The sequence below is a fragment of the Oncorhynchus kisutch genome, linkage group LG15, assembly GCF_002021735.2.
Source record: "Oncorhynchus kisutch isolate 150728-3 linkage group LG15, Okis_V2, whole genome shotgun sequence".
NCBI lineage: Eukaryota > Metazoa > Chordata > Actinopteri > Salmoniformes > Salmonidae > Oncorhynchus > Oncorhynchus kisutch.
This window is the reverse complement of record NC_034188.2, coordinates 77,005,317-77,031,363: the sequence shown is the minus strand read 5'-3', so window position 1 is coordinate 77,031,363 and position 26,047 is coordinate 77,005,317. Positions and strand designations below refer to the sequence as shown.

At 41.9% G+C, this 26,047-nt stretch overlaps 1 protein-coding gene across 2 annotated transcripts in view; it reads left to right on the top strand.

The window, feature by feature from the left end:
- slc36a4 (solute carrier family 36 member 4) overlaps positions 1-26,047 on the top strand; it is a 231,089-nt gene that overhangs the window by 8,836 nt on the left and 196,206 nt on the right. For both annotated transcript variants that reach the window (XM_031791123.1, XM_031791122.1), the window contains exons 4-9: positions 933-1,068; positions 1,288-1,378; positions 3,905-3,993; positions 9,168-9,263; positions 10,702-10,786; positions 21,914-22,186. In XM_031791123.1, coding sequence (XP_031646983.1) covers positions 933-1,068; positions 1,288-1,378; positions 3,905-3,993; positions 9,168-9,263; positions 10,702-10,786; positions 21,914-22,186 — 770 coding nt within the window. The remainder of the gene's footprint in view (positions 1-932; positions 1,069-1,287; positions 1,379-3,904; positions 3,994-9,167; positions 9,264-10,701; positions 10,787-21,913; positions 22,187-26,047) is intronic.

The window sequence follows — 26,047 nt, the reverse complement described above, 5'->3', positions numbered from 1 at the left end:
TTTTATGTGTGGATTAATTGTCGGAGTAGAGGACCTTTCAGGTAAAATAACAACTCACTGTTTTATATTCTAGGACGAATTAGCTAGCAACATCAAGCTAGCTAAATTGCCATAAACGTTTAATGCTTTTCGACCTGTCTCGTAATTTATATAATTGGTTCAGAGTTTGTTTTGATATTTCAACATGCGTGTCGTGTATGCGTTTGGTGTGGGGGTATAAAATCAATTTGCGCACTCGCATGTCCGGTTTGAGCATGGTGTTAGACCAGCTCTTATTGTTAAAAACACATTCTCAAGGACAAAGAGAGGACATAATTATAGTTTACAATTGAGTCAGTCTAATAATACATTTAGCTGGTAGTATTTCAATGTCAACAGTCCATTGACATTCAATGTCAACGTAAACAGAGAAAGTAGGAGCAACTATGTTGATATTGTAGTTTCTTAAATGGGTAGAGTGAGTCAAGAGGCTGTTTGCAAAGAAGGAAGTCAAGCCATGGTCTCTTCTCTTTTCCCTCTGTGTGGCTGGAGGTTGAGGTTGCCATGAGTGAACCCGCTCAAAGGTTAAATAATAGGATTGCAATAGAATGAATAACTGATCTTTGCCCCCTGGCCAAACATCTGAAACCCTACCTCTTCAATGAGTATCTTAAATAATGCCACAGTGGATTTAACAAGTGACATCAATAAGGAATGATAGCTTTCACCTGGATTCACCTGGTCAGTCTATCATGGAAAGAGCAGGTGTTCTTAATCTTTTGTATACTAATACACTAATTCATGAAAGGTGTTGAAAATATAGCTATTACCTATCTGTTCAGATGCTTAGGGGCTAGGTGTTTAGGGCTGGATTTGGGAGGGAGCATTAGATTAAGGAAAACTGTGAACTAGTGACTGACCTTAACCTCTAACCTCCTGGTTAACCCTTCCAGACATGGAGGTGATGACCCCCCTCATCGAGAACCCTGGAGGAGTAGGGCAGGAGGAGGAGAACTCTGAAGAGGACCAGGATCCAGAGCTGCTGCCTGTCAGACACTATGAGCTGGGAAACAGCCACCAGGGCATCACGTAAATTAACACACCTCTCAACTACCTCAACCATGAAACACTTCAAATGCCAGATTCTGAAACGTAGAGGCATTCTCTATTAGTGGATAGAGTTGTTGTACTGCAGGTCTGTGATAGTGAGGCCCATCAGGAATTGAGTTTGACTCCCATGCCATTCAAGATCAAATTACATTGGTCTCAGAGTGGACCCCTATTCCGAACCCTCTCTGTTTTCCACAGGTTTACTCAGGCTCTCATCCACCTGCTGAAGGGGAACATTGGAACTGGGTTGCTGGGTCTTCCCCTGGCAGTACGCAACGCAGGGGTCATAGTGAGTAACTTATGTCCCACTAGGATTACTACATTTACATTTGAGTCATTTAGCAGATGCTCTTATCCAGTGCAACTTACAGGAGCAATTAGGGTTAAGTTCCTTAGGGTACATCAACAGATTTTTCACAGAGTTGGCTCTGGGGTTCAAACCAGCGACCTTTCGGTTACTGGTCCAACTAGGCTACCTGCCTCTTTACACCCTGCACACCATAACACAAACAGGGCTGGGTCACACTTTACATTACATTAGTGTCTTTGTGTACTGCTGTAAGTACATTGTATGATTGTTTTGGTTTATTGAGTAGAAAAAATTAACAATCTCTTGTGTGAGTCAAGGCAGAGAAAAGGCTGGGAACCCACTATATTGGCAAAGAAGTGTTTCAGAAAACTTGGGCTTGGTTGTAAAGTTACTGAGAGAACTTGCGCGATGTGTCATGCCTACAGCATTGCATTATACATTATTGATATTGTTTGGTAAAAATGATTGGGATTCACTAATGCTTTAACAGAAAAGCAAGGCAAGAAACATTAATTGACTGTATGGGTTATGCATACATATGTATTACATGGTTATCTCTGATCTGAATGTTCATTGGAAGTAATTATATAAAACACATGATAGGATCATTCCCACGATTCCATTGTTTGATTTAACCAGCAATTCAGTTTGTGTGTTTTACTGGACCAGTCTGTACAATAGATGAGCAGAAATTAACACACCTTGTACAAATTAATACACACATTGGCATTTAAGCTCCAAGCCTTCAGGTGTGTTAATGTAGTGTTGTGGAAGAGTTAGGAGTCGTTGTACGTGGTGTCAATGGACCTGCTAGATTCCTCTGTCTACAGACAATGATTCCCTGCTGTGGCTCCTGGCTCATGTTAAGTTGATTTGGGGTTTTATATTTGGGCCTCTGTGTCATACAGTTCAAAGGTCATAGTAACTTGTATGTAGAATTGTATGTTTATCAACCTGGTTTGCCCCTGCTAACTGGGCAGGGCACACACCTGTTATCTCTGAGTATTACACATGGATGAGTGTGCAATTACACAATCATGTACATTGGTTTAAAGTACTGTGTCTGTTTGTCATGGATGTGATATCAGATGAATATTTGCTAGCTGATTAAGCAATCCTTGCTTCAGAAAAGAAACTGCATCAATCTACAGATTGGTGTTCATCAAACTAGTCTCCACCACCAATGCTTCAGCACCATGGTATAAACCTGCCTGTGTGTCTGCCTGCTATGCAGCTGTGGCACTGGCTATTGGCTGATCTCAGATCAGTTTGTCTTATATCTTTCCTGTGAATCCTCCATTTGCTAAACGGACAATTGAGGATATGATCAGGCTAGACAATTCTCATTATTTGAAAGGACAATCAGGTCAATTTGTAAACTAGAGACTAATCTCGTCTCCCAGCCGGCTCTGTTGCAATTGAGACTGAGAACGAGGTTAGCTTCAGACCAACAGCAGGCACAGATCACTTGTCGTGGAAAATGACTTAATTAGACATACTATGCTGTTTTTACTTAGAGAATTATCCATTGTTTAATGCTAGTGTTTTTTTCCCTGATGCTGGCTTGTTGTCTTGTATGACTTAGTTCTAAGTCTGGGCGTACAGATAAGAGCCGGGTGCGACTGCAGTATGTGACATCCCGTTTGTACTATCTGTAGGAACTCCTCTGTATGAAAACATGCAGGAAGGAACAGACAATGGTGGCAACATCTTCTATCTTAATCTACACAGATGAGCTAAACACCTTTTAAACACTATGTTCCTCACCCCTGTTTGCACACGTCTGCTAACTGCCACATAGACAGAGGTTGGACTTTTCTATAAAAGCTGAGAGAGAACTTGTTCGTAGAGCTTTCAACTCGGACTATTCTTAGTGATGGTTGATGGCTTCATTTTTTTCAAATCTTATATTCAAATTGTTGTTTGAAAGAATCTGCAGTCTCTCTTCCTATAGAATGTATCTGACACTGCTACCATACCAGTGAAACAGAGAGCCTGCATGTCACATTTATGACGTTGCCGGGGTTACAGTGCGTTTGCTCGACTTTCCCCACAGAATTGTCAGGCTCCATAGACTAGATGATGTTCCAGTGCTATTATTGTATCTAGGTTGAGAAGGGAACCAAAATGTTGTTGTGTATCCTCTTGCTTAATTTCCCCTCCTTTGTGCTGTCTCATAATGATGGTGTGATATCATGTCACATGACAGAGATCTTGTGTGTGAAGGACAAAACTTAACAGGGCAAAATTACTATCAAAATAACAATCACAACACCGTTATGTGAAATGATGTTTTCCGTGACATAATATCACAGCGCTATCCCACTACTGGTTGTGTGTAAGTGAGAAGTAGCCTATTTCTCAGGGTTATATCTGATGTGTTTGCACTACTATGGACTGATGTTTTCTGTAGTGTTCCTGTCTGGTTCACAGTTGGTTTCAGTTGGTGTTGATGTTACTGTCAGTATGTTCACAGTCTGTTCTTTGTGTTTTTTATTTCTCCAGGTGGGGCCTCTTTGCCTGGTGCTGATGGGTGTGGTCTGTGTTCACTGTATGCACATCCTGGTTAACTGTAGCCACCACCTGTGTGAGAGGTAATAACACACACACACACACACCACGCCCTTAGCAGCATCCTCGCTGACAAGCCCCTCGTCTGTCATGGTGTTTCATATGTCTTACAATTACATTAATAAAAACACTTAACCGTCAGGGACCCAGCCGCTCTGTCAACTCATGCTCTCTCGGTTTCTCTCCGTCTCTCTCTCTCTCTCGGTGTCTCTCTCTCTCTCTCTCTCTCTCGGTGTCTCTCTCTCTCTCTCTCGGTGTCTCTCTGTCTCTCGGTGTCTCTCTCTCTCTCTCTCGGTGTGTCTCTCTCTCTCTCTCTCTTCTCTCGGTTTTTATTTTTTTGTATCTCTCTATCTCGGTGTCTCTCTCTCTCTCTCTCTCTCTATTCGGTTTTTTTTTTGGTTTTGTTTCTTTTTTTTTTTTTTGTCTCTCCTCCTCCTCTCTGTCTCTTCTCTCCGGCTCTTGTCTCTCTCCTCTCTGTCTCTGTTTTTCTTCTGTATCTGTTTCTCTCTTCCTTCTTTCTCTCTGAGAGAGAGACAGAGATGCTTTTTATTGTCTAAATCCATGTGAGTGCTGAGAGCAGATAACAACCAGCTAGAGGTCTTCACAGGTCCAAAAAGTTGGATCGGTGGCTTTCCCACCTGACCACGATATGCATAAATAATAAAAAAAAATATTGAGAGCTGTTCTGAATGACAGACAGACCTGTTCCGTAAAGGACAGGGGAAACACCCTTGCTGGTTCGCATCCGAGAGACCTGTTCAGATCCAAAAGAAGGGGAGAGAGAAAAGGAAACCTCCAAATGGGTGCTTCCAGCGCCATCAATAAACAAGCGATATTGACCAAATGATCTGCAGCTACGTGTCCTTAATGTGTAACATATTCAAAACATTATATTGGTTTTTACTTCCTAAAACAATAGTGGTCCACCTTACGGTTCAGCTGTCCGAGATTTGAGCGATAAATGCATCAGTGCATTGCATACATATACTGTAGGCCTATATGCATAGGCTTCCACTGTGTGATATTCATATTTACTAAATAAATATTAAAAGAGAGAAGCTTAGTCTTAGAGACACAAAGAGAAAGAAAGAGATGCTGGCGTATGTTCCTGACATCGACATGGATTACTTTATACTTGTCAGGCTACTACTGCTATTCAGATATAAATCAAATTTGGTTTGTCACATGTGCCGAATACAACAGGTATAAGACCTTACTGTGAAATGCTTACTTAACCAACAATGCAGTTTGATGAAAATATATGAAAAAAGTAACACTAAATAACAATAATTACGCTATATACAGGGACTACCAGTTCCAAGTTAATGTGCGGGAGTACAGGTTAGTCAAGGTAATTTGTACATGTAGGTAGGGGTAAAGTGACTATGCATAGATAATAAACAGCAAATAGCAGTAGTGTAAAAACAAAGGGGGGTAGAAGCTGTTAAGGAGCCTTTTGGACCTAGACTTGGTGCTCCGGGACCACTTGCCGTGCTGTAGCAGAGAGAACAGTCTATAACTTGGGTGACTATTGTTTTGGGCCTTCCTCTGATACCGCCTAGTATATAGGTCCTGAATGGCAGGAAGCTTTGCCCCAGTGATGTACTGGGCTGTACGCACTACCCTCTGTGTAGTGCCTTACGGTCAATGCCGAGCAGTTGCCATACCAGGCGGTGATGTAACCGGTCAGTATGCTCTCGATGGTGCAGCTGTAGAACTTTTTGAGGATCAGGGGACCCATGCCTAGTCTTTTCAGTCTCCTGAGGTGGAAAAGGTGTTGTCGTGCCTTCTTCACAACTGTCATGGTGTGTTTGGACCATGCTTAAATCAAACTTAATTTGCCTTACTGTGAAATGCTTACTTACAAGCCCTTAACCAACAGTGCAGTTCAAGAAGAGTTAAGAAACTATTTACCAAATAAACTAAAGTAAAAAATTAGAAGTAACACAATAAAATAACAATAACAAGGCTATGTAAAGGGGGTACCGAGTCAGTGTGCGGGGGTACAGGTTAGTCTGTAATTTGTACATGTAGGTAGGGTTGAAGTGACTATGCATAGATAATAAACAGCGAGTAGCAGCAGTGTACAAAACAACTGGAGGGGGAGGGTCAATGTAAATAGTCCAGTGGCCATTTGATTAATTGTTCAGCAGTCTTATGGCTTGGGGGTAGAAGCTTTTAAGGAGCCTTTTGGTCATAGACTTGGTGCCCTGGTACCGCTTGCCGTGCGGTAGCAGAGAAAACAGTCTATGACTTGGGAGACTGGAGTCTCTGACAATTTTTGGGGGCTTTCTTCTGACACCACCTATTATATAGGCCCTGGATGGCAGGAAGTTTGGCCCCAGTAATGTACTTCCCTCTAGTGCCTTACAGTCAGATGCCAAGCAGTTGCCATACCAGGCGGTGATGCAACCGGTCTGGATACTCTCGATGGTGCAGCTTTAGAACTTTGAGGATCTGGGGACCCATGCCAAATCTTCTCAGTCTGTTGAGGGGGAAAAGGTGTGCCTGTCACAACCTGGCTCTTAGATGGTGACAAGCAAGGGAGTCCACACATTGGCAGTTAAGGAGTAACAAAGTATAAAACTACAAAGGGAAACTAACCTGTGACTTGTGACAGTAGGCATGTGAGGGGTGTAATGAAGATGCATGGATGAAGGTAAAATGTGTTGAAGGGAGAACCGAATCAAAAAACATAATCAACCAGATCACAAAACAAAATGGTGATGAGAGGGAGAGAGAGGGGTGCAACTTGTCACCTTAATGACCCAATCAGCTGCACCTATCCCCATTCTGCAAGTGAAAGCACAAACACAGAGGAGCCAGGGTCCTTCGCTTAGTGATGAGCTTCGTGGGCACTATGTTGTTGAACGCTGAGCTGTTGTCAATGAACAGCATTCTCACATAGGTGTTCCTTTTGTCCAGTTGGGAAAGGGAGGTGTGATTGAGATTTTGTCATCTGTTGGGGCGGTATGCGAATAGCAGTGGGTCTAGGGTATCTGGTAGGATGCTGTTGATGTGAGCCATGCCCAGCCTTTCAAAGCACTTCATGGCTACAGACGTGAGTTCTATGGGGCGGTAATCATTTAGGCAGGTTACCTTAGTGTTATTATTGGGCACAGGGACTGCGGTGGTCTGCTTGAAACATGTAGGTGGTACGAACTCGGTCAGGGAAAGGTTGAAAATGTAATTGAAGACATTCTCTTTATTTGCGTCGGTTTGTGATGGTAAATAGGCGTACAGAAGAAGGCAAATTCATAAATGTTCGCTCAGAATGTGCACTACCGTTCAAAAGTTTGGGGTCACTTAGAAATGTCCTTGTTTTTGAAAGAAAAGCACATTTGTGGCCATTAAAATGACATCAAATTGATCAGAAATACAGTGTAGACATGGTTAATGTTGTAAATGACTATTGTAGCTGGAAACGGCTGATTAATGGAATATCTACATAGGTGTCTGTTTCTCAAACTAGACACTTTAATGTACTTGTCCTCTTGCTCAGTTGTGCAACGGGGCCTCCCACTCTTTCTATTCTGGTTAGAACCAGTTTGCGCTGTTCTGTGAAGGGAGTAGTACACAGCGTTGTTCGAGATCTTCAGTTTCTTGGCTATTTTTGCATGGAATAGCCTTCATTTCATAGGACAAGAATAGACTGACGAGTTTCAGAAGAAAGTCCTTTGTTTCTACCCATTTTAAGCCTGTAATTGAACCCACAAATGCTGATGTTCCAGATTCTCAACTAGTCTAAAGAAGGCCAGTTTTACTGCTTCTTTAATCAGGACAACAGTTTTCAGTTGTGCTAACGTAATTGGAAAAGGGTTTTCTAATGATCAATTAGCCTTTTAAAGTGATAGACTTGGATTAGCTAACACAATGTGCCATTTGAACACAGAGTGATGGTTGCTGATAATGGGCCTCTGTGTAGATATTCCATAACAAATCTGCCATTTCCAGCTACAATAGTAATTTACAACATTAACATTGTCAACACTGTATTTCTGATCAATTTGATGTCATTTTAATGGCCACAAATGTGCTTTTCTTTCAAAAACAAGGACATTTCTAAGTGACCCCAAACTTTTGAACGGTAGTGTATTTTTAAAAAGAGAACCATTATATTGTTAGTAACTCTCCTAAAGAATTCTTCTTCACCCCAAGTTCTTCTTCACCCCAAGTTCTGGTGCACACTGCCTTCATAGGCCTGCTGTAGCTAAGCCTAATAATAGCCATACCACACCAAACCTTCACAAAAGTTGCTTAACTTTATTATCAAAAGTAAGTCAAGTCATTGTTTATAGGGAAAATACAAGTAGGTTCTTATATTGTGGCATTAAATTAATTATCAACAAAGTCAATTGCCTACCCAACAAATGACAGCAATAGGCTAATGCTATTTCTTCTACAACAGGCCTACTTTTAACCTTCATCTAAATACGGAGCACAAAATTAAAGAAAGTTTGAACTTGATTTAGCCAATGAAAATGTCTCAACAAAATGAAACAAACTCTTTTTGTATAGGCTATTTAAAAATAAAACAAACGGTTTAGATTATTAAATTGGCCTACAGTAGTAATAATAATGATTTATAATAATAATAATGACAAAATTGATGATAAATAGCAAGTAAAATACCTAAAAATCTAATAAATAGAACAGTAAACATTACACTCACAAAAGTTCCAAAGGAATAGAAACATTTCATATTATGGCTGTATACAGTGTTGTAATGATGGGAAAATAAATATGGGATGTATTTACAAAAACTGGGTCACCTCAAAACTGTCACCTGAAATGACATCTACACAGTAGTAATCACTGTGATTATTTCAACAGAGCGTTGGAGAGAGTGACTATCCACAGCAGAGTGATGGGACTGTAATGTAATATATTGTAATCGCCTCATCCAAACCAGAACACAATGTACTCGCTTTCAGACTGCCGTCTCAATCTTCCGTTGTCTGGTTTCCAGCAATCTACCACCCCTTCTCTCTCTCTCTCTCTCTCTTTTCTGTTGTCCTCTTGTCTGTCGCTCTGCCTACCCAATAAGGACAGAACAGGACCGCAGAGACTTTCTGTCTTTTAATTCCCTCAGATCTTGTGGTCCATCTTCCTCTTGTCATTGTATCTCTTGGTGCCTCTCTCTGTGACACCAAATATGTTAAAAATGTGTGACAGTCATCCTCCTCTCCTCCCCCAGGTTGAAGAGACCTCCCCTAGGGTACAGTGACACAGTGGCCTTCTCCATGGAGCACAGCTCCTACCAGTGCTTCAGGAAGAGTGCCAGATTTGGGAGGTGAGATGAGAACTCTTTTCATCTGGAGGTCAATTTTTGACCCATCACCGCTGTAGTCACATGACTCCTCTTAGAGCCAGTGGGTGCTAGAAGCTATTCAAATCCCTCATATCTGTGACAGAAATGTATGTAGTTCTGTTCTTGAGCTGTTCTTGTCTATTAATGATCTGTATTATGTCATGTTTTGTGTGGAACCCGGAAAGAGTAGCTGCTGCTTTTGCAACAGCTAATGGGTATCCTAATCAAATACCAAAGGTCAACAAGGGCCTAATGGTAAGAATCGATGATGGTAAATCAGGCAGTTTGGGATGGTAGCCATAGTTTGAAGTTTAAAGGAGGGATGGTTAACAATACATATCTCTACAGTCAGTTCAGTACTGAGGTTCGTCTGCTGTGTGCTCATGCTTGACATAGGGGAAGCTCTAATCTACGCGACTCCCCCATGATAATGGATTGCATTTATGAAGTGCATCTTATGAATTGACTCTCAACTGACAATCCAACAGCACTCTCCTTTGATTGGGGCTAACTCACTTAAATTCACTACCACAGCCTTACATTTGAGATTCATAGATACTGTTTTGGTTCAGCAGAATGCTTACTGTTGCTTAAGTGTTATAGATGAGGAAAAAGTGCATTTAATGTAGCGTTTGAACATAATACAAGGTTTGAGTAGTGGTCTGAGAATGACTGATTGTTCGGCACTACCTCTCAAAGGCTTCAGTTTGACTTCATTGAATATATCTTAATGAAACCTTTCATTACTTATTGTAAGCAACAGCAGTAATATACTACCTGACTACAACGGCGGTAACGTACTACCTGGCTACAACGGCGGTAACGTACTACCTGGCTACAACGGCAGTAATGTACTACCTGACTACAACGGCGGTAACGTACTACCTGGCTACAACGGCAGTAATGTACTACCTGGCTACAACGGCGGTAACGCACTACCTGGCTATAACGGCGGTAACGTACTACCTGGCTACAACGGCGGTAACGTACTACCTGGCTACAACGGCGGTAACGCACTACCTGGCTACAACGGCGGTAACGTACTACCTGGCTACAACGGCGGTAACGTACTACCTGGCTACAACGGCGGTAATATCAGTGTGTAATCACCAGATTTCTGAGTTTTACATATGATATGCGGATTCATTTTGGATCAGCTAATCACCAGCTATAGTGAGGAACATATTTAGAGACAGGCTAGAGGAGGAGTCAAGACAGGATTCTGATTAGGTTTTATTGCTACTTTATAAAAATGGCTTGCTAGCAGTGAAAATGCCCTCATGTTCATAGAATAAAATATTAAAGAGTAGAATGGTAATACAGAACTTCTGTATTCTAACATCGTATAAGTCATCCAGATATTTAAGAGCTGTTTTAACATGTTTATCTGTCCCTGTCATGTCCCCCTGTCCTCTTCTAGGCACCTGGTCAACTTCTTCCTGGTGTTGACACAGCTGGGATTCTGCAGTGCATACTTTGTGTTCCTGGCAGAGAATATAAAACAGGTAGGCTCTATTCCAACCTATCGAATACAGACTGCGTTGTTCTTAAAAGCCTACCAATCAAAAACAGATGTGTGTTGAATCTCCGTATACCCACCTATCAAATATAGACCAATATGGTGTGTTCTTAAAAGCTTACCAATCAAACAAACGACTGGAAGTGTCTCTGTACTCCTATCTATCAAAAGCAATGGGTGTGTCACAAGTATGTGTCACTGACCAAATCTATCCTGTACAGATACTGAATTGGTATTATTAACTGGGTTGTTTGAGCCCTGAATGGCTGACAGCTGTGGTATACTTAAGCAATAAGGCATGGTGGGTGTGGTATATGGCCAATATACCACGGCTAAGGGCTGTTCTTATGCACTACGCATAACGGAGTGCCTGGACACAACCCTTAGCTGTAGTATATTGGCCATATACCACAAACCTCTGAGGTACCTTATTACTATTATAAACTGGTTACCAACGTAATTAGAGCAGTAAAAATAAATGTTTTGTCATACCCGTGGTATGTTATGTTATCAGCATTCAGGGCTTGAACCACCCAGTTTATAATAGATCGTATACTATGTGTATGACAAAACATTTAGTTTTACTGCTCTAACGACATTGGTAACCAGTTTATAATAGCAATACGCTACTCTGGGTTTTTTGGGGTTTTGGTACGACGTAATATTGACCAAATATGGACAATATTTGGTATATTGGTCAATACTTGGCCAATATTGCATCGTGCCTAAGAACAAACCTTAGCCATGGTATATTGGCAGTATACCACTGATACAAATAACCCATATTCAACTGAGCTGCCTAACCTATCAATCCCGGTTGCTTGGTGATGTACAATTTAGATGGTGTGTTTGGAGGATGACCTCTTGTCATCTCAACTCTTGAGCTGTTTGAATGTTTGACTTGCAGTGACACACAACGTTCCCTAGGAGACGCTAGTGGTGTTTCATCTCTGAGCTCTCTGCTTGCCTGACTATTTCAGCCTCTCTTTCTTTCTCTCTCGTGCTCCCACACAATTTATAAACTGTATTAGATGGTGATCTCTTCCTTATGGACTAGCATAGATAGTCAACCATTTCCATATGGACAACGATAAAGACTTCATGCAGTGCCTCTTTAATTCAAAACTCCAATGTGATTATTTGGTAGGACATAGCCAGGAGTTGTATTATCAGAGTGATGAAGTATGGTACAATCTTATATTCAAATGGACTGAAACGCTTAAATACTTACGATGGAACATTTTAAAAATCTATTTCTTTCTATTTCTAATCAAGTTATTTATTTATTGGGTTGCAACTCCTCAATCCAAACATGTAGCATCCTTAGGCCTTCTGCGAACTGCCGTACTACGTACTCTCTGTGATCTCAGTTCATCAGGAAACATTTACTGCTGACCCGGGTCTCTCTGTGTGTGTTTAGGCTCAATATACTAATTGTTTACACTCATATAGGAGTACACACAGAAAATGTATTTGTCAAAAGCTGAGCAAAGCATCCTATTGGTAGTTAAACAAACAGTGGGGTTGAACGGGGCAAAGCCACCAGAGCTTTAGAATTTTCGAACATGGCAGATGAGATATGAGTGTCTTGTTGTTCTGAATTAGAAAAAGTAAACAGAGGAATTGGATACAATATTTAGATTGCTTTAATGATCTGTATAGCGCTGGTTGGTTGGCCCGTTGCATTGTGGGTACAACTCTATTCCCAAACTAGGTTCTAATACCTTTTTTGTTTCCCCTGTAAATTAACTCTTTTAACTCTTATTTTCACAGTTTTTATCCATGGCGACCATTTAGCCAGAGGTGGAATGTGCACCATGCCAACTTTTTTGTTCTTTTAGAGCTTGATGTCATAGCCAGGATCCTATTCTGGACAGCCATTGGTCCATACTAGAGGTGTGCCCACGTCGTTTATATTATAGTACTTTATTTACAAAAAAATAGTTTATTAAAATAATGATTTTCTATTATATTGACGAGATGTTCCAGTGACCGCTTTAACAATGGCAATACATATCCTCAAAGATGGTAGGCAGGTGGGAGGACGCTAGATCTGGTGCTACCATTCTAGCCAATGAGAGGGCAGATACGTGTGTCAACAACCGGCCATAGAGATAGAGGACTCATCTTTTTATCATTGTCCATATTCAATAAATTATAGTTACTGGATATACAGTGGGGCAAAAACGTATTTAGTCAGCCACCAATTGCGCAAGTTCTCCCACTTAAAAAGATGAGAGGCCTGTAATTTTCATCATAGGTACACCTCAACTATGACAGACAAAATGAGGAAAAAAACAAATAAGGATTTGGTCACCTACAAACAAGCAAGATTTCTGGCTTTCACAGACCTGTAACTTCTTCTTTAAGAGGCTCCTCTGTCCTCCACTCGTTATCTGTATTAATTGCACCTGTTTGAATTTCTTATCAGTATAAAAGACACCTGTCCACAACTTCAAACAGTCACACTCCAAACTCCACTATGGCCAAGACCAAAGAGCTGTCAAAGGACACCAGAAACAAAATTGTAGACCTGCACCAGGCTGGGAAGACTAAATCTGCAATAGGTAAGCAGCTTGGTTTGATGAAATCAACTGTGGGAGCAATTATTAGGAAATGGAAGACATACAAGACCACTGATAATCTCCCTCGATCTGGGGCTCCACGCAAGATCTCACCCCGTGGGGTCAAATGATCACAAGAACGGTGAGCAAAAATTCCAGAACCACGCGGGGGGACCTAGTGAATGACCTGCAGAGAGCTGGGACCAAAGTAACAAAGACTACCATCAGTAAGACACTACGCCGCCAGGGACTCAAATCCTGCAGTGCCAGACGTGTTCCCCGTGTCCCCCTGCTTAAGCCAGTACATGTCCAGGCCCGTCAAATAACGTTTTGGTAAAAACTCAACTCGTCGTGTTTGGAGGACAAAGAATGCTGAGTTTCATCCAAAGAACACCATACCTACTGTGAAGCATGGGGGTGGAAACATCATGCTTTGGGGCTGTTTTTCTGCAACGGGACCAGGATGACTGATCCGTGTAAAGGAAAGAATGAATGGGGCCATGTATTGTGAGATTTTGAGTGAAAACCTCCTTCCATCAGCAAGGGCATTGAAGATGAAACGTGGCTGGGTCTTTCAGCATGACAATGATCCCAAACACACCGCCCGGGCAACGAAGGAGTGGCTTCGTAAGAAGCATTTCAAGGTCCTGGAGTGGCCTAGCCAGTCTCCAGATCTCAACCACATAGAAAATCTTTGGAGGGAGTTGAAAGTCCGTGTTGCCCAGCAACGGCCCCAAAACATCATTGCTCTAGAGGAGATCTGCATGGAGTAATGGGCCAAAATACCAGCAACAGTGTGTGTGAACCTTGTGAAGACTTACAAAAAATGTTTGACCTCTGTCATTGCCAACAAAGGGTATATAACAAAGTATTGACAAACTTTTGTTATTGATCAAATACTTATTTTCCACCATAATTTGCATAATTCTACAATGTGATTTTCTAGATTTTTTTTCTTCTCATTTTGTCTGTCATAGTTGAAGTGTACGTATGATGATAAATTACAGGCCTCATCTTTTTAAGTGGGAGAACTTGCACAATTGGTGGCTGACTAAATACTTTTTTGCCCCACTGTATTTCAGTGGAGTTCTTTGGGACATGTATGTAAGTGCAATATGTAGTATCTAACTGGACTGGTGTCCATCTCGCTATGGTGCTTAGTTATGAGATGATGTGATGCAGTATTCCTCCTTATGGGATTATGTGAGGCTATATCAGTGTGCATTATTTAATACTAGTTGTCTAGAGCTAGGAAGGAAGCCCTGTACTTCTCTGTCATATGAAATCAATACCACACATATATTTTCTCTCTCTTTGTCGCTCTCTATCCCCCCTCTCCCTCTACCCTCCCTCTTCTCTCTTTCTCTCTCTCTTGCATAATTTATTTCCTGGCATCCACAACAAACAAGCTTACATACATAAACATAGTAGATATTCAGTTTACTCCACAGTTTATACAAGCAGGCATACATTACTGTAGTAAATAGACTCTCGGGGCTGTGCCATTGAACCTACAGCAGAACATAGAGGTAACGCCAACAAAAAGTATCTTAATAGAGCTGTGGCCACCATGAGCCAGAACAGCTTCAATGCACCTTGGCATAGATTCTGCAAGTGTCTGAAACTCTGTTGGAGGGATGCGACACCATTCGTCCATAGAAATTCCATAATTTGGTGTTGATGAAAAATGCGGTCTCAAGTGCCACTCCAGAATTGCCCACAAGTGTTCAATTTGGTTGAGAGCTGGTGACTGAGACACTCTCTCACTCACACACACACACATTATACATGTCTATTATATTGACAAGATATTCCAGTGATTGCTCTAAAAATGGAAATACATCTTTGTATCTGTGCCATTATTGCCTTTATAGTGCTGCCCATGCTATCTTCATTTTCAAGTAGTCAATTTTCTACTTCATTGTCTGATTGCTCTCAAATCATTGGAATCCCCACCTACTTTAAAATGATGGAAGCCCTCAATGGCAATGTTCATGCTAAAACGGGTTATATACATGATCGCTATGACAACGGGCACAACTCCCGATAGTCATTTTTCAAAGTTGCCAACATGCGTGCGTTCACTTATCAGTGCGAACCATTACAAAACTTCTATTCGATCAAATAAGCCTCTCAAAGCAAATTAGCAATTCAGTTTGATGACCAACTTTAATACTTTTTCTCATTGACCTCCACACAAAAATTCCTCAATTCGTCTGCTTATTTTCGTGGACAGAGTAAAACACCTCACTTCACCTCTTGCTCTCTTGTGTCTCTCATTTATTTAAGTGTCTCCTTTATTTTGACACTTACCTGTACATACCCATCTCTGTATTAGAGGTCGACCAATTATTTCGGAATGGCTGATTTAATTAGGGCCGATTTCAAGTATTCATAACAATGGGAAATCGGTATTTTTGGATGCCGATTTTGCCTATTTTATTATTGTCAGCTCAGGGGACCCAATCTTACAGTTAACTAGTCCAACGCAATAACGACCTGCCTCTCTCTCGTTGCACTCCACAAGGAGACTGCCTGTTACGCGAATGCAGTAAGCCAAGTTAAGTTGCTAGCTACCATTAAACTTATCTTATAAAAAACTATAAATCATTATTAATTTTTTATTTATTTTTTAAATTCACCTTTATTTAACCAGGTAGGCTAGTTGAGAACAAGTTCTCATTTGCAACTGCGACCTGGCCAAGATGAAGCATAGCAGTGTGAACAGACAACACAGTTACACATGGAATAAACAATTAACAAGTCAATAACACAGTAGAAAAAAAAGTCTATATACATTGTGTGCAAAAGGCATGAGGAGGTAGGTGAATAATTACAATTTTGCAGATTAACACTGGAGTGATAAATGATCAGATGGTCATGTACAGGTAGAGATATTGGTGTGCAAAAGAGCAGAAAAGTAAATAAATATAAACAGTATGGGGATGAGGTAGGTAAAATTGGGTGGGCTATTTACCAATAGACTATGTACAGCTGCAGCGATCGGTTAGCTACTCAGATAGCAGATGTTTGAAGTTGGTGAGGGAGATAAAAGTCTCCAACTTCAGCGATTTTAATTATTATTATTATTATATATATATTTTTTTATTGTAATTTATTTATTATTATTATTATTATTATTATTTTTTGCAATTCGTTCCAGTCACAGGCAGCAGAGAACTGGAACGAAAGGCGGCCAAATGAGGTGTTGACTTTAGGGATGATCAGTGAGGTACACCTGCTGGAGCGCGTGCTACGGGTGGGTGTTGCCATCGTGACCAGTGAACTGAGATAAGGCGGAGCTTTACCTAGCATGGACTTGTAGATGACCTGGAGCCAGTGGGTCTGGCAACGAATATGTAGCGAGGGCCAGCCGACTAGAGCATACAGGTCACAGTGGTGGGTGGTATAAGGTGCTTTGGTGACAAAACGGATGGCACTGTGATAAAATGCATCCAGTTTGCTGAGTAGAGTATTGGAAGCTATTTTGTAGATGACATCGCCGAAGTCGAGGATCAGTAGGATAGTCAGTTTTACTAGGGTAAGTTTGGTGGCGTGAGTGAAGGAGGCTTTGTTGCGGAATAGAAAGCCAACTCTAGATTTGATTTTAGATTGGAGATGTGTAATATGAGTCTGGAAGGAGAGTTTACAGTCTAGCCAGACACCTAGGTACTTATAGATGTCCACATATTCTAGGTCGGAACCATCCCGGGTGGTGATGCTAGTCGGGCGTGCGGGTGCAGGCAGTGGACGGTTGAAAAGCATGCATTTGGTTTTACTAGCGTTTTAAGAGCAGTTGGAGGCCACGGAAGGAGTGTTGTATGGCGTTGAAGCTCGTTTGGAGGTTATATAGCACATTGTCCAAGGAAGGGCCGGAAGTATACATAATGGTGTCGTCTGCATAGAGGTGGATCAGGGAATCGCCCGCAGAAAGAGCAACATCATTGATATATACAGAGAAAAGAGTCGGCCCGAGAATTGAGCTGCTGGCCGAGGTTGGAGTAGCCAGGAGGAAGGCATGGCCAGCCGTTGAGAAATGCTTGTTGAAGTTTTCGATAATCATGGATTTATCAGTGGTGACCGTGTTACCAAGCCTCAGTGCAGTGGGCAGCTGGGAGGAGGTGCTCTTGTTCTCCATGGACTTCACAGTGTCCCAGAACTTTTTGGAGTTGGAGCTACAGGATGTAAATTTCTGCCTGAAGAAGCTGGCCTTTGCTTTCCTGACTGACTGCGTGTATTGGTTCCTGACTTCCCTGAACAGTTGCATATCGCGGGGACGATTCGACGCTATTGCAGTCCGCCACAGGATGTTTTTGTGCTGGTCGAGGGCAGTCAGGTCTGGAGTGAACCAAGGGCTATATCTGTTCTTAGTTCTGCATTTTTTGAACGGAGCATGCTTATCTAAAATAGTGAGGAAGTTACTTTTAAAGAATGACCAGGCATCCTCAACTGACGGGATGAGGTTAATGTCCTTCCAGGATACCCGGGCCAGGTCGATTAGAAAGGCCTGCTCACAGAAGTGTTTTAGGGAGCGTTTGACGTTTGACTGCGGATCCGTAGCGGATACAGGCAATGAGGCAGTGATCGGTGAGATCCTAGTTGAAGACAGCGGAGGTGTATTTGGATGGATGACGTCTATGAGGGAGGGTGCCCTTGTTTACAGATTTAGGGTTGTACCTGGTGGGTTCCTTGATGATTTATGTGAGATTGAGCTAGCTTAGATTGTAGGACTGCCGGGGTGTGAAGCATATCCCAGTTTAGGTCACCTAACAGAACAAACTCTAAAGCTAGATGGGGGCGATCAATTCACAAATGGTTTCCAGGGCACAGCTGGGAGCTGAGGGGGGTCGGTAGCAGGCTGCAACAGTGAGAGACTTATTTCTGGAGAGAGTCATTTTTTAAATTAGTAGTTCGAACTGTTTGGGTATGGACCTGGAAAGTATGACATTACTTTGCAGGCTATCTCTGCAGTAGACTGCAACTCCTCCCCCTTTGGCAGTTCTATCTTGACGGAAAATGTTATAGTTGGGTATGGAAATCTCAGAATTTTTGGTGTCCTTCCTGAGCCAGGATTCAGACACGGCAAGGACATCAGGGTTAGCAGAGTGTGCTAAAGCAGTGAGTAAAACAAACTTAGGGAGGAGGCTTCTGATGTTGACATGCATGAAACCAAGGCTTTTTCGATCACAGAAGTCAACAAATGCAGGCCCTGGGTTTACCTCCACATCACCCGCGGAACAGAGGAGGAGTACTATGAGGGTGCGGCTAAAGGCTATCAAAACTGGTCGCCTAGAGCGTTGGGGACAAAGAATAAAAGGAGCAGATTTCTGGGCATGGTAGAATATATTCAGGGCATAATGCGCAGACAGGGGTATGGTGGGGTGCGGGTACAGCGGAGGTCAGCCCAGGCACTGGGTGATGATGAGAGGTTGTATCTCTGGACATGCTGGTTGTAATGGGTCAGGTCACCGCATGTGTGGGAGGTGGGACAAAGGAGGTATCAGGGGTATGGAAGTGGAACTAGGGGCTCCATTGTAAACTAAAACAATGATAACTAACCTGAACAACAGTATACAAGGCATATTGACATTTGAGAGAGACATACAGCGAGGCATACAGTAATCACAGGTGTTGAATGGTTGAGCTAGCTAAAACAGTAGGTGAGACAACAACAGCTAATCAGCTAGCACAACAACAGCAGGTAAAATGGTGTTGACTAGGCAGAGAGGGTCGGATTAACTACACACAGAGCCTGAGTGCGGCCGACAGATAAAACATCATAAACAAACAGAATGGAGTACCGTGATTAATGGACAGTCCAGCAGGCATCAGCTATGTAGCCAAGTGATCACAGTGTCCAGGGGGCAGCGGTGGATGGGACAGGGAAGCTAGACTGGCGAGTATTATCCTGGCTGTGCAGAAGGTAAAAGCCGCTAGCAGTGGCTAACAATGACTAAATAGCTTGTAGCTAGTTAGCTGGTTAGCTTCTGGAGGTTCTTGAATGTGTTCTAAAAAATAAATTATAATAGCGATTCCGTATCACATCTGGTGAGACAGGTTACAGGAAGGTATAATTGAATTAAAAATCGAAAAGAGATTGAAAGTAAATATGGGTCCAGTGAGTGGTTGGGCTGGCTGCGGCGATTCAGACAGTTAGCAGGCCTGTGCTAACAAGCTAACAGTTAGTAGGCCGGGGCTAAACAAGCTAGCAGTTAGCTGACCGGGGCTAAACAAGCTAGCAGTTAGCAGGCCGAATTAGCAAGCAAGCAGATAGCAAGGGCTAGAAAGTTAGCCTTCGGGGGACGTCGCGATGGTGTTAAGTCTAATAATCACTAGTTAACTACACATGATTGATGATATTACTAGATATTATCTAGCGTGTCCTGCGTTGCATATAATCTGACTAAGCATTCAAGTATCTGACTGAGCAGTGGTAGGCAGAAGCAGGCTCGTAAACATTCATTCAAACAGCACTTTCATGTGTTTTGCTAGCAGCTCTTCGTTGTGCGTCAAGCATTGCGCTGTTTATGACTTATGTTAATGAAGTACAAATGGTATAGAGGAAAATAGTCCTATAATTCGAATAATAACTACAACCTAAAACTTCTTCTTCTTCTCTTACCTGGGAATATTGAAGACTCATGTTAAAAGGAATCACCAGCTTTCATATGGTCTCATGTTCTGAGCAAGGAACTTAAACGTTAGCTTTCTTACATGGCACATATTGCACTTTTACTTTCTTCTCTTTTACTTTCTTTGTTTTTGCGTTATTTAATCCAAATTGAACATGTTTCATTATTTATTTGAGGCTAAATTGAATTTATTGATGTATTATATTAAGTTAAAATTAGTGTTCATTCAGTCTTGTTGTAATTGTCGTTATTACAAACTGTAAAAAAATATTTAAAAAATTGTCCGATTTAATCAGTATCGGCTTTTTTGGTCCTCCAATAATCGGTATTAGTATCGGCGTTGAAAAATCATAATCGGTCGACCTCTACTCTGTATGTGTTCATAGTATGACAACAGCTAGCTACATAGAGTGCATTCGGAAAGTATTCAGACCCCTTGAGTTTTTCCACATTTTGTTACGTTACAGCCTTTTTCTAAAATGGATTAAATTATATTTTAGATTCGTTTTTAGATATTTGTATTAAAATTGTATAAAAAATTGTATTGTATTAAAAATTAGGAACAGAACTACCTTCTTTACATAAATATTCAGACCCTTTGCTCTGAGACTTGAAATTGAGCTCAGGTGAATCCTGTTTCCATTGATCATTCTTGAGCTGTTTCTACAACTTGATTGTAGAGTCAATGGATTGGACATGATTTGGAAAGGCACACCACTGTCTATTAAGGTCTCACAGTTTACAGTGCATGTCAGAGCAAAAACCAAGCCATAAGGTTGAAGGCATTGCCTGTCATTATGGGGCATTGTGTTTTGGAGATTGATGAATAAAGAAAATCACACATATTTTACAATAAGGATGTAATGTAACAAAATGTGGAAAAATTTAAGGGGTCTGAATTCTTTTTGAATGCTCATACTGCATGGGTGACGTGGAGTAGCTATGTAGATGGATCGTTACAGTATTCCCATTAGTGACTGAAGAATGTGGTGAATGGGGGTGATATGACAAATGAATAAGCACTTTAGTTAGATTTATTTAATCATTCTTTAAAGCAAGGTCATCAATTGAGAACTTGTTTTTATGGTGGTGAGTGGTGGTGAGTGACTTATGATAATTATAAATGAGTTAATGGGTGAACAAACTACACACTGTATTTCCAGGTAGCACCATTTCTCTCCATGCATTCGTAGCCCTCCACCTCTGGGACTGGGAGACTAGCGGTTAAGAGTGTTGGACTAGTAACCGAAAGGTTGCTGGTTTGAATCCCCCGACCGACTAGGTGAAAGATCTGTTGATGTGCCCTTGAGCAAGGCACTTAACGCTAATTGCTACTCTTAAGTCGCTCTGGATCAGAGTGTCTGCTAAATGACTAAAATGTAATAGCAGACAGTCTAATTGAATGAAATCCTGATTTTTCTAACCTGTCGGAGCTGTGGGATAAGATGGAATCATGGGGATATAATTTGGAGCCCCCCCCTCCCTACCTCTCCTCTACCCCCTCCCATTTCTAGTCCACTCCCTGGTGTTGTGTTGAATATTCATCAATCCCCAAAAGTTTTCTGATAGTTTCTCTCTGGGAAAAGCTTTTGTTGTTGATAGAAGCGGGAGCGCTGCTTATCGACAAGCACGAGGCCAATCCACTTCTTCACTTCCATGATAAGCTCCTACATTGTTTTTCTCTGGCAAGGAGAGAACATGCAGTAGCCTTAATTGCAGTCTGTAGATTTAGTGGGATCTCTATCTGAAGGTCTATCGGAAGGTTCCTTCCTGAAAGTTGGCAGGGTGATGGGGTGAGTTTCACTTATGAACAGACGACCATTAATCACACCTTTTTGTGTGGGGGTGTGTGTGTGGATGTGTGCATGCATGCGTGTGTGTGCGTGCACCTGTGTGTATCCATTCCTTCCTCTCTAGGTCGTTGAGGGATACCAAGGTGTAAACATCACCCTGGCAGCTGAATCCCTGTCATTCGCCAACACCTCCATGGTGCCAGCCCCGGTCCCTCTACCCACCATGGTGCCCTCTGAGCCCTGGGCACTGGACCTGCGTCTTTACATGCTCTTCTTCCTGCCCTTCCTCATCCTGCTGGTGTTCATGAAGGACCTGAAGAACATGGCCGTCCTGTCGTTGCTGGCCAACGTCTGCATGGCCGTCAGCGTCATCATCATCTTCCAGTACATCACGACGGTAAGCATGTTGTTTACACTGTTGTTGTTTACACTGTTGTTGTGGCTGTCAGGGTCATCATCCTCTTCCAGTACATCACGACGGTAAGCATGTTGTTTACACTGTTGTTGTTTACACTGTTGTGGCTGTCAGGGTCATCATCATCTTCCAGTACATCACGACGGTAAGCATGTTGTTTACACTGTTGTTGTGGCTGTCAGGGTCATCATCCTCTTCCAGTATATCACGACGGTAAGCATGTTGTTTACACTGTTGTTGTTTACACTGTTGTTGTGGCTGTCAGGGTCATCATCATCTTCCAGTACATCACGACGGTAAGCATGTTGTTTACACTGTTGTTGTTTACACTGTTGTTGTTTACACTGTTGTGGCTGTCAGGGTCATCATCATCTTCCAGTACATCACGACGGTAAGCATGTTGTTTACACTTGTTGTTTACACTGTTGTTGTTTACACTGTTGTGGCTGTCAGGGTCATCATCTTCCAGTACATCACGACGGTAAGCATGTTGTTTACACTGTTGTTGTTTACACTGTTGTGGCTGTCAGGGTCATCATCATCTTCCAGTACACCACGACGGTAAGCATGTTGTTTACACTGTTGTTGTGGCTGTCAGGGTCATCATCATCTTCCAGTACATCACGACGGTAAGCATGTTGTTTACATTGTTGTTGTTTACACTGTTGTTGTGGCTGTCAGGGTCATCATCTTCCAGTACATCACGACGGTAAGCATGTTGTTTTTATGGCCATCAGCATCATCATCTTCCAGTCTCATGACGGTATGTGGAATATGTCAGTGGGAAAGGGTTATCCTTGTTTAACACTACTCTAGTACAGTTTGTTTATGTGGTAGTCACGCTCCAGATGTTGTCGTCCACCTGCGCACTTAAAATCTGTGATTCAAATGTGTGTGTGGGAATGATGTGGGAATGATGTATACTTCTTTTGACTTTTTTCTCCATTACCTTATCGCGGAAGTCTGTGCGAGACACACACACCATACCCCCAGCTGTTCTAGACTGTTTTTACACTGTTGTGGTGACGCGCCCCATTGTGTTGGCTTTGATATTGACCTGAAGCCAGTCTTCAGTGTACCTCAGACAGAGACATGGTTAAAAATAATGTAGCTAGGGCCTCCCGAGTGGTGCAGTGGTCTAAGGCACTGCATCGCAGTGCTTGAGGCATCACTACAGACCCGGGTACGATGTGTCACAACCGGCAGTGACCGGGAGTCCCATAGGGCGGTGCACAATTGGCCCAGCATCGTTAGGGGAGGGTTTGGCCGGGGGGATTTACATGGCTCATGACGCTCTAGCGACACTTTGGCGGGCCGGGCTCCTGCAGGCTGACTTAAGTCGTCAGTTGAACGGTGTTTCCTCCGACACATTGGTGCAGCTGGCTTCCGGGTTATGCGGGCGGGTGTTAAGAAGTGTTTCGGAGGACACATGACTCGACCTTTGCCTCTCCTGAGCCTGTTGGGGAGTTGCAGTGATGAGATAAGATCGTAATTACAGAAAAATGGTGTAGCTTATGTAACTGAATGCCTGTAGGTTAAATGGTAAGCGTCTTTGCCAATTACCAATTGGCTGTGAACAATCTGGTGTGTGTGTGTGTGTGTGTGGGAACTGGGAAGTAGCTGTCTGTGTAAAATATTGAATCTCCCTGTGGTCTGCATATGTCCACTGTGGAAGATCATACCCCTTGTCTGTACTGTCTGCTTCTGTGAAACGTGAGACTCCCTTGTATCCACTACGTCTCCTGTATACTGCTGAGCGATTTAAAAACAAAAACAAAAAACATGTAAACATGTTGAGCTCAATGTGCAGTTTCTGTAGAGTCTACCGGTCTAAAGTTTTAGAACAACTCAATTTTTCCCGTTTTTATTGAAATTCACACAGTTTAATGTCTTAATGTACTCTTAAATGAAAGAATAGAACAAGTAAACAATTGGAGACAAAAAATAAATCATGGAATCCTTTTTGGTCAACAAAATGTACTCTACATTTTTGACTCCTCAAAAGGTAGCCAGCTTGGGCAGACATATCAGCCGAACAGACTCGCGCCATTCTTTTTACAATGGAAATCAAATATTGTTCGGAAAGTTCTTCCTAACACTGTTGCAGAAGTTCCCACAAAGTGTTGTAGGTTGCTTTGCTTTCACCCTTCTGCCCAGTTCATCCCAAACCAGCTCAATGGGGTTTGTCTGGAGACTGTGCTGGCCATTCCATGATTTGAAGCCTACCGTCTTATTTTCTTCGAAGGTAGTTCTGACATAGCCTAGAGGTATGTTTTGGGTCATTATCTTGCTTTAGGATATTATATATATATTGCATGGCGCTGAAAAATGCTGTGGTAGCCATTTTGATCCAGGGTGTCACTCACTCTGTGCAAGTCGCCGACTCTGGATCCAGCAAAAGAGTCCGAGACATCCTCCTCCGTGTTTGACAGTTGGTGTCACACACTGAAGAACCATCCTTTTACCTACTCGATGGTGTACAAAAACCCTGCGTGATGAACCGAAGATTTCACATTTTGATTCATAAAACTTAAGACACAAGTCTTCTGTAGTCCACTGGTGGTGCTTCATGGCCCAGGCAAGCCTCTCTTATTTTGCCATTTTAGCAATGGCTTCCTTACTGCGACTCGACCTGTCAAACCTGCAGCTTGTTAAAACTTTAGACCGGTAGTCTCTTTCACGCAGGGTAAAACTGAGACTTGTTTATTTCGACCAGTATTAAGTTGTGCTTGAAGCTGTTGCCCTGTGAGCCGGCTATCACACAAGCTGTTGACTCTCAGAAACTTGTCTTCTGATTCTGTTTTGGCTTTAGGTCTGCCAGACCTCTTCCTGTCAGAGTTCCCTCCAGTTTCCAAGTGCCTTTTGATGATGTAGGAAACTGTACTCACTGACACCATGGCTTTCTTTGCAATTTCTCTAAAGGAAAGACCTACACTTTTAAGGGTTATTATGGTCTGTCTGGCTTCCTTTGTTAATTGCTTTGTTCCTGTCATTATGATAGCAATATACTACTTATTGCAGTACAATACTGTCCAAATAATGCTTAAGAGGGTGTAGTAACAGTCTGTTCCAACACTGCTTTAATACAGACAGAGTAATCAACACCTGTAGGAATTGTTAGCACCAACTTTCAAGGCTTAATTTACTTCCATTGCTGCAGAACAGCTGTAAGTTGTTAACCCATTATTTGTTCCCTGAAAAATAGCTTTTTTTTACAACTCTGAAATGTACATTATTTTTCAGTTATTGGTAAACTTTAAAAAAAGCCTCTGGCAGTCTACCGCTTACATTTGAACCATTTCAGGTTATTCACTGGACTTGAACTGCTTACATTTCACCCACATTTTTGCAGTTTTTATTGTTCTAAAACTTTAGAACGGTAATGTAAATCAGATCAAGCCTGAACCGTGTGATGTAGTAGAGTTCTGGAGAGAGTTTGCTGCACTGAAAGTAAAGGGGCTGAATAATTTAGCACGCCCAATTTTTCAGTTTTTGATTTGTTAAAAAAGTTTGAAATATCCAATAAATGTCGTTCCACTTCATGATTGTGTCCCACTTGTTGTTCATTCTTCACAAAAAAATACAGTTTTATATCTTTGTTTGAAGCCTGAAATGTGGCAAAAGGTCGAAGTTCAAGGGGGCCGAATACTTTCGCAAGGCACTGTATCTATCCAAAATATCAATTTATTTGGCGCGTTTGATCCAGAAAGACACCGGTTCCAACTCGCGCAACACGACTACAAAATATCTCATAAGTTACCTGTAATCTTTGTCCAAACATTTCAAACAACTTTTCTAATACAACTTTAGGTATTTTTTTACGTAAATAATCGATTCAATTTT